The sequence below is a fragment of the Salvelinus sp. IW2-2015 genome, linkage group LG33 (genome assembly GCF_002910315.2).
Source record: "Salvelinus sp. IW2-2015 linkage group LG33, ASM291031v2, whole genome shotgun sequence".
Lineage (NCBI taxonomy): Eukaryota > Metazoa > Chordata > Actinopteri > Salmoniformes > Salmonidae > Salvelinus > Salvelinus sp. IW2-2015.
Window position 1 is genome coordinate 15,870,864 of NC_036872.1, and position 9,573 is coordinate 15,880,436.

Consider the following 9,573-nt stretch of genomic DNA (forward strand, 5'->3'; position numbering starts at 1 on the left):
CAAATAGGCCAGGTCAAGAGGGGATGTTAATAATTTGATAATAATAATTCAGTGTATTTTTTTATTTAATTACAGCTGCATAGCTAATGCTTTTCTTTGGTGTACAAACACTTTTTCATATCAATATTGTACATACATGTGATTGTAAAGGTTTTGTATATTTTGGTTTGGCCCATCGCTGGTTATCTGTATTTCCGTACACCCTTATTGTTCTCTTTTGCCTGACCTTCGGCTAGCAAGGTATGTTGTCCTTGGCTCCGAAATTGTTTAATATAAAACGTCATAATGTTACACAATGTACTGTTATGCTACCATAAGTTTGTTACAATGTGGATAATATAAAGATTTATGTTAACAAGTTTCACAAAGCTCGCTAACTAGGGTATCTATTGTAACTTGTGAGTACTTGGGACAGTGTTTGAGTGAGTGTCCATGTGCTTGCACAGGTGCCTGAGAGATAGGACTGCGCCAAGGGTTAACATAATGTGTGTTGTCTCTTCGTGTGCAGGGCAAATCAAAATAATTCAACTAGCAGACCGTCAGTTGTGGCAGCGTCCTAATTAAAAGTACACAACGCAGAATGAACCACGCTACACATGGTTTACTCTAGAATACAAATGCAAAGAGAAGGGTCAGTCTTCATTTTGTGTTTATTATACATGGGTTATAAACATCACAAAATAGAAAATTGGGTAACATCTAGCAGGGGGAAATATGATGTAAAAGATCAACCTTAGATTTTCAGGCTCTATCAATGGACATTTAACATGCTCGTTTCGGTGCTGTGTAGCTAGATGCATTAGGAGACATTCTGTATAATTTATGTTCAAGTGCAATAGAAGCTTTTAGCAGCTCAACGCTCAAGCTTGTCATTACCAATATGTTACTGTTCAAATATGAAGGTTGCTCTCTTTCTTCTCTTTATTGCATTTTTGTGTTCGTTTAAAGGTATGAAATACATTAGGCGGTATAGAATATTAATGTATATTCTTCAACAAATGTGTTAATTATACCATAAATATGTGTGCCAAAAGGAAGGTGTATTTTCTCAACAAAAAAATAATAGTACTAGCATTTTATTCTTTAAACACAATATTACAATTCAAATAATTAAATGTCAGTTTATTATAACTATTGTCAGTTTTTCATAAGCATAATCAATATTTAAAATACCTGAATATAAATAACATGCTTTAAGCAAAGTAAATATTCATTTGCAATGTCAAGCAAATGCACCACATTCATTTACAGTCAAGAGTCAAGCCTTACAAAAGAAGTCCACACATTGCTTTCTGTCAAATGCATGTTCTACTGAAGGCCACAATCTAACAAGTTATCAAGCGTGTTACAGTGAATTGAACAATGTAGAATCAACAGAATGTTAATAAAGTGATAAAGAGGATGCAATTAATGCCTAAAACAAAACTCGAGGGGGGAGGGGATTCAGAGCATAGGTGTAGACACCTGATTTTTCTATCCATAAGTAGACATAATGAAAGCATTATTATCAGCAGTGATATTAATCATCTTAACTAAGATGTATACCCAGACTGGCACAGCACAGCAATTTCAAGACATACTTTGATATTCAAATATTTTCAGGATATAATGAAGCATGTGCAGAAATACAACTGTCAGTATTTTTTTTGTATATATATTACAGCTGCAGCTTCAACACGTAGAACACTAGTGGAGCTCTACATTTGGAGAAAAATGATGCTTTGTAGCTTTAATCTAGATTGCTTTAGAAATGTTCTGAATAGCAGTTCCTCCCTCAGTTATATTCAGCCAGGCAGTGGTATTTTTCAAGATAATTGTGAATTATTTGTGCCTGACAACCCAACCCAATTCATGTGGTATCAACACAGACAGTACCTTGTCTAAACAGGGATTAAAAACAAAATAATGACTTGTAAATACAGTATGACCATTTTACATGCAGATCAAGCTATTTTCAGTGTAACAGGATAAAAACAACGCTACTGCAACAAAAACCGACAATGATAAAGTGTTACATTATAGTTTGTTTGTTTGTGTGTGTGTGTGTAACATCAGTCAACACTTTCCTGCACATTGTTTTAATCATTCTTAGTGATTGACAAACATTAATGCAAACATTAATAACGGTAGTCTTATTAACAATATTCCTTTCTGATGTAAAATACATATGTATCTACAAACATTCATCATAAATATCTGTTAAATTACATGTATCTACATGTACATATAGGTGACATCAGAGGTGCACAGTACAGTACTATATAATATCATCCAGGAGATGGGGGGTGCCTACCCAGTCTAGCGTTCTGGGCTCAGAAGCAGCCATGATCATACACATGAACTGCTTCCCTGTTCTCTTATCTATGGGGTAAATGGTAGTGGGTGTGAATCTCTTGTTGCTCTCCACAAACTCACAGAGTTGATTGTATATTTTGGGATACTCATGACGCAGGAAGACTCCCCTGGTCCTGAGCTCACGTTGGATATTGATAAAGCAGATCTCTCTGGCTTTCATACCCTCCTTTCCCTCTTTGTCAATATCAGGTGTGCCTGGAGGCGGGGTCAGAATGAGTGTCTCCATGTCACTCTCCTTCTTGAAGACCTTTTTATCTGGGCTGGAGGAGGCCAACGAAATCTTTGCATATTTTCGGACTGTTGGTGTTTGGACTCTTGGTGAGGGTCTGTTAGGCACTAGTTCACCAACAGCTATGGATACATTCAAGAGGAAACATTCATTGGGGTCATACTCATTGCCAGCCTGCTGCAGGTCCTTGCAGTAATCCCCCAGGTTGTCGTTGAAGCTGTCCAGCTCTCTGAGAGACAGATATGTGGGGGACATGACGAGGCTCTCAAGCCCAACCTTCAGGAAGTTGTCAGCAGTCCCTGGGTTAGCAAAGCCCAGGAAAAGAATGCCTCTCCCTCTGGAAAGGTAGCCAGCTTTGGAAATGCGAGAGAAGACTTTATGGATCTCAGAGTTCTCTCTGCAGTACTTCAGCATGTGTCTGCACACACTGCTGATACGTCCATACAGACAGTTCTCTTTATGGCTGTCCCAGTCATCCCGACGGCAGTTCCGGGAGCAGTAGAAGGTGTAGCAACTATGACAGGATTTGAAGTAAAGACAGGCATTGAACAGGGTCTCTGTCCGCTTGCACTTCCTGTTGGCACACATCATGGTGTCATTGTCGTCTGTGCTGTGGTCTGGGGAGATCTCCTCTGGACTCCTCTGTAAGCTCTGTAAGCCATCACACCCACTGTCTGGGTCTTTGATAGTGTCCGGGCTGGTTTTAGTGGAGGAGGGTGGTGTGTTGAGAGGTCCTATACTCTCTAGACCTCCTAGACTCTCTAGGCCCGAAGATTTTATCTTTCCTTTTTCATCATCCTCACTAATCAACTGTTTTATTTGGTTCAATAGATCCTGACTAGGCTTCCTGTTGGTCGGTGGTTTGTAATCAATGACAAGATCAGCTAGCAGCTCGTCCAGTTGCTCTAGGCTCTGCTGCAGGGAATAATTTTTGTGTTTTCTGTCTTTGGTCAGTTCTGCTGACTCAGATGACTGCTCTTGATGATGAAGAACATTTTGAGTCGGTGCCTTTTCACAATCCAGTGCATCCCAGCTGGCTGAACGCACATCTCGCTGTTTGTGGTTGCGTGCACGTATGTCATTGTCGGTTATCGTGATCTCAGGAGTTGCAAACCATAGCCCAGCCTTAGTGTTCCTTCCAGGATTGTTTGGTCCTTTCTCTAAGGAGTTTTCAGAGATGGACCGGGCAGCATAGCGCCTTGGTGAACAAGATAGATTGAGTATAACTGGTTGTGATGTATCACTAGGAAACAGAGGATGTCTCCCCTGGTAAAACAGATTCTCATAGCTGCGTCCACGGGGTACTGCTTGCTCCCTGTCATGATGAGGATAAAGAATATTGTCCCAGGATTTGGAATGGTTTCTGACTTCTGCTACCAGTCTGGTTGGCTCCACATAACTGTTTGCAAACCAGGGGGACATTACTGGCTCTCGTCTTACTCTCTGTGGTGTCAGCTGAGAGGACTGGTTTGAGTATCCAGATATACTTGAACGATACCAGTCATCTGCATAAGCCTGGGACATTTGTGGTTGTTGACGGCCCTCCGTGTGATACGCCTTGTATGGAATATACTGTCCTGCTGGGGGGTTGTACGGCTTGCTGTAGAACACCTTGGAGCCATTTGACTGACAAGGATATGCTCTGGGATCTTCCCCATAGTATGCTCTTGCCTGTGGTGTTTGAGCAAAGTATGGCCCTGCTTCACTTGTGGAGTAAGGTCTGGTATAGACAGCCTGCCCAGGGTCTCTGCTGGACATGTGTTGCTCTGTGTAATATGGCCGGACTGGGAGAGTGTGAACCCAGCGAGTCCGTGGATCATGCATATACTGACCATTAAGAGTACTACCTTGGCTGGTGAGGCTGGAATTATCATCCTGATAGTACGCTCTAGCAGACGGATGGACAGGGTATCTAGTCGGATCCTCAGTGTAGAAGAATTTAGTTGGTATATTGGGGTTTGAGAGAGTCCTCTGCTCCCTTGACAAGTATTCCCTTGGCATTATAGGGGAGGGCACCCTTCGCATGTCTACTGGCTGAATGTAGCTGGGGGTCATGCAGGTAGTGTACTGATATGCTTGTCTATAATCACCACTGTAACATTCGCTTGGTGTGGGTGTCCGTACCTGCCGTGGCACAGACAGACCTCTACTCTGACTGGAGTAGGAATATCTCTGCCAGGGATGTTCAGTCCTCATGTTCTGAGACCTCCTGGCTGTGTGCTGCAGGACTGCCGCATCTGGCTTGATATCAACACGACACCTGACATGAGGAGTGATGGCAGGCTGATCCTGTTTGCTCACCTCGGAGAAACAGTCCGAGACATAGAGGGGAGAGCGTGGTTGCAGTTTTATAGGGTGTACTTCGTTCAAAAAAGCCCGGTTAGAGGTGTAAGAGTCCCGGTGTGGTTCAGATGTCCTTAGAGGGTCTAGTACAGCCTGTGAGACATCTCGTCCCATCTTGTTTGCTGGTGGGGAGACTGAAATGGGCCCCGGGGTAAAGGTGGTCTTGACTCTGGGGGCACTTTTAGATCTAGTCCTCTTCTTTGAATCTGACCTCACGGCCTGACTGGTTTTGTCTGGGTTAGCATGCTGTGGTGGTGGTAGTCTAGTGTTAAACAGATCAGGGGAGGAGAAACGGAGGTGTCCTGGATGATCCAGGCCATTCCAGGTCACCTCTTTATGCACCCCCTGATGCTCAGTCCTCTTGTAAGGGTATTCCATTGAGGCAGAAAAGGACTGTGGGTCGTCCAATGACTCGAGGAAGTCAAAGCTACGGCAGTGTCTTTTGTTGATGGTCTCCGTATGTCGCTCCAGTTTGTCAATCATTTGCGGGTCACATTGTTGAGAGTGCCCAGTGATGGGGTTTAATTTGATGTCCCGATACAGAGTGGATACCAGTATATCAGGGGGATCTGTGCGTGTCATCTTAGAGGGATTCCTCCGATCTCCCCCTTCAGATTGATTCAAGATCAATATGACCTGAGAAAAGAAAGATAGAGAAGCATTTTAGATCCATAGTAAAACATACACACATACACATTTTCTTTTCAACGTAACAGGGGTTCTACACAGACATTAAGGTGTTGTGATGACGGAGATTACCAACATAAATAATATAATGATAATAAGTCAGTAGGTTTATCTTCCATACTGTAGACCTATGGCCTATCTCCTTCCGGATCCAATAAAAAGAAGGAAAAGTTCACATCTACTAAAGCATCTGTCATCTGTGGATTTTCACACAGCTTGAGAAAAAAACTGGTGGATTTAATTGTATCATGCATGCTGTGATGTCCTTTTCTGTAGTGTGCTCTGTATCAAGGTCTTGATTTAAAGAACTCAAATCCCTGCCAAAGGTTGTTGTAATTTTAGGAGAGTGGGACATTTGGATTTTACTGCCCATCATATTGCCAAGATGCTTTACACTATCTTCAGTACATCGAAGATGATTCTCTTGCACGAGACACAACACTAATATACACAAGGCCCATAAATATACATTTTAAAGAGAGATATAATGGACGTTGTGGACGTTCCCCTCAAGAAAGTACTGCCTATCTAACAGAGAGATAGTTACCTAATCAGTATTGTATTTTAATCTCAAATCAGACTCTCTTAGTTAGATCTTGCATACAAAGTTTGGTAATGAAAAGAGTGCAAAACTGCGCTACACTGTAACTGTAATCATTCACTCTATAGAGAAAATGAGTCACTAAACCACACTGAATAATTCAATAGTTTGTTTCAAGCACTTTGGGAATGATTGTGTAAGGATCCCAAAGCATACACACAAAAAGTATAATAGTGAAGGGCAACTCCTCAGTAAATAAATCCCTTTCCATTGATTGTAGATGACAGTCAATCCATAAAAAAAGGCTATGTAAGATGCTAATGGTTTGATTTGTAGAATGATCACTGACTCTTTCTTTCACACAATATATTGATTATGAAAGATAACTTAATTCATTGAAACAGAATAGATACAGAGGCACAGTGGCTTGCAGTACACACAGGGCATTTCACTAGTACATAGCTTGCCATTCATATCATAAACAACAGTACTTCATAATAAACAAAGGGGTATAGTTCACCACTGTTTATATGGAGAAATAGTGTCTGTTTAAAACCAAGAATAAGGGAGTATGTAAGCATTGATGTTTCAAACTGTGCAAACATTTACTAGCATTCATTTTTATATTTTTGCACATAGAACTTGCTTCTAATGCTTTTCCGTTTTACTTTTAAAGCATATTTTCATGACAGAGAGACATACAGAGAGGCTCCCTTGTTGGCTGTTGCCCATGAGCTAACCCTGAGATACCATCTGTTCATCCTGAGTTGATAGGACTGACCAACCATCTCCCCCGTCATGTCTCCACAACACACCTAAATATCATATTTTGAAACAGCCATCCCAACCTTACCAGACCTACGGACACTATTAAATAATGTACCATGGTTACAGTCACTGATTCATCTTCTAATTAAGATTTTCAAACCAGATTTCAGCATTCAGCAAATATGTTTGTTTTTTAAATCGTAACATTTAGTGTAATACAATTGCTAACAACTTGGTATCAAAATACATATGCACTGGTGTGTTTGTTTAAATGAACAAAATATAATTATTGGATTATTATAATGCTATTACTATTTTAAAATGTTATTTCTGAGACAATACCTGATAAATATTGTGGCAGACTGTAAGATGAAGTGTAACCACATCTTTTTTGACAAGAGAAATGTTCGTAATTATTTATTTTTCATAAATATCCAGATGTCTTATTGATGGCCACCGCTCAAATTTCCACTGAAGCATGAATATTCTCTAATCAATTTGACATCTGTGTCAGCCATGCTACCCAAAATAGAATTAGAGGATAGAATTCATTATTAATATACAGTATTACTCAGAAAGTAGGTAAATTGGCATACATGCTTGTGTGTGTGTGTGTGTGTGTGTGCGCGCGCGTGCGTGCGTGCGTGCGTGCGTGCGTACAATCATACCCTTGTTCCAACATTATGCCAGCTATTATGCCATTGTCCATCGAAACATGGCACTCTCATGCTGATTAAGGCATTAAATGTCCTTTTTAGAGGGTAAGTCATCACAGTGACAGCAATTTCTTTTTTTTACAAAAGACATGTGAGCAATGTTTGATGAACAATAAAGAACTACTTAGCTAATTAAATACCCTGTTGGGAGCTGCTTTAGTGCCCCATACCAAAAATGGTATGTAAAGTGGGCCTCATGTTATGGTTAAACAAGTTATTTATCCAGAGAGGCTCTTAATGAAAAAATAAAACACATCTTTGAGCTAAACTATTGTGGATCTTTGGAATTTGTAACTTTTTGAAAATCTTGATGTTGCTGCCATCCAGATATCTAGAAAGACAATTAACATTATAATGTTGAATCATGAAAGACCTACTCTGTTTGTATAGTCTCATCTGAAAATGGCCATCTGTCAGTGTGAGAAAATAGCCCTTTCCCACTGGGCACAGACGTAAATTCAACATATATTCCACGTTAGTTTCAAAAAAAGTAAACATCTACTCTACAGAGACAACTGTGGGGAAATGCGTCTTCACAATAATACGCGCATATTGTAATAGTGTCATGATCAGATTGCTACATTTAAAAGGGCTTGATTTCTTATCATTGCGATCTGAAGCACACTTTTTCCTCGTTTATTGATGCGGCACGGCCCTGCTCACTGCGCTCGCATCCTACCCAAGCTGACCCAATGTCTTTGAGCATCGATGACATCATTGGAAGAGGTAATCGCACACTCAAATATACCAATATGTTGTGGCCGTACTCAGAGGAAAAGGAAGAGTTTTAATTCCATCATCAAATAGGAGTGGATCTCATCTTACCCTCTCGCCAATGATCCGCTTCCATCATCTGTAGGCTACATTATCAATCCATTTCTCCTGTACGGTTCAGCCTATCTGTATCTCTTATATAGTCTTTATAATAATCATGCCATCTTTGCATCTTGTGCTACATGTTGTCCACATCACAGTCCTCACGCAGTAATTCAGTGCGCTCTCGTGGTTTATCTGAAGCATTCTGAGGAAGGGGGTGTGTCTGAGGCTGCGTTTATGGGCGTACAATGATGCGCTCGCGTGCAACTTGTGTGTTCGTTCTTGTATGCGTGCCTGCTTGCGTGCGCGTTTATGAGGGGGTTTGTTACGCTCATTAAATCCATGTCTCTGACCAGGTTTCCATCCAACCTTTTTTTGCGAGTAAAATACATGTCGCGATCAAAAAATGTCATGACAGTCCTGATGGAAAAATAACATTAGTCGTTAAACTTTCCAAATGTCGACAAATCTAAATAGCCTACACTAGGCAATGTGGGATCTTTTTGTGTAGGTAAAATTAATTATGCGAGAAATGTTGGTGAACACGCTTTTATGTGCAGATATTGACAAAATAACCATCATATCGATGTAAACTTAAGAGTCATGCGATGACATGGTGTGTGGCCCTCACACTACGACTCGCAAACAATTTATTAGGATACTGATGAATCTCGCAGGGTGGTGCAAGTGCAAGGTAATGAGCTGTTATGCTGCTTTCCAATAATTATCGAGTCTTATTCTGGTGACATGATCATCGATGCTTGGCTGCCATTTGACAAACACAAACAATCTCGCTATTTTGTCCATACTACTCTAATAGTAGGCTATACCCGCAAGGTACCTGCGAGCTGTTGGCTAGAGTGCACATGCCAATACCAGAGTGGGTACACTCGCTATATAACGCAATCTATTTGGGAGAAAACAATCAGAAGCGTTGAAAATGCTATTTATCTTGTATTTTTCATTCTGTACATGGGCATTTGACCGCAAAATGTATTTTTATGTGCACTACGTCATCGCGCACCGATTTTTATCTGTAACAAGTCAATTTGATGGAAACACATCTGGTTGGAAAATGGAATATTGTTTTTATGCCGATTTTAAAATATTCCCATGAA

The 9,573-nt window shown here is 40.6% G+C and overlaps 1 protein-coding gene across 1 annotated transcript; it reads right to left on the reverse strand.

Moving 5' to 3' along the window:
* Positions 1 to 1,550: 1,550 nt before the first annotated feature.
* Positions 1,551 to 8,661, reverse strand: LOC111957777 (apical junction component 1 homolog). The gene is made up of 2 exons (XM_023978767.2): positions 8,465 to 8,661; positions 1,551 to 5,563 (listed from the first exon to the last, which is right to left on the reverse strand). Exon 2 carries the CDS (start codon positions 5,507 to 5,509, stop codon positions 2,258 to 2,260), a length of 3,252 nt encoding a protein of 1,083 aa, XP_023834535.1. The 5' UTR covers positions 5,510 to 5,563; positions 8,465 to 8,661; the 3' UTR covers positions 1,551 to 2,257.
* Between the last annotated feature and the right edge of the window lie 912 nt (positions 8,662 to 9,573).

Bases quoted from the DNA above. Each gene is read 5' to 3' on its own strand.
- LOC111957777 (XM_023978767.2), bottom strand. From the start codon at position 5,509: ATGACACGCACAGATCCCCCTGATATACTGGTATCCACTCTGTATCGG.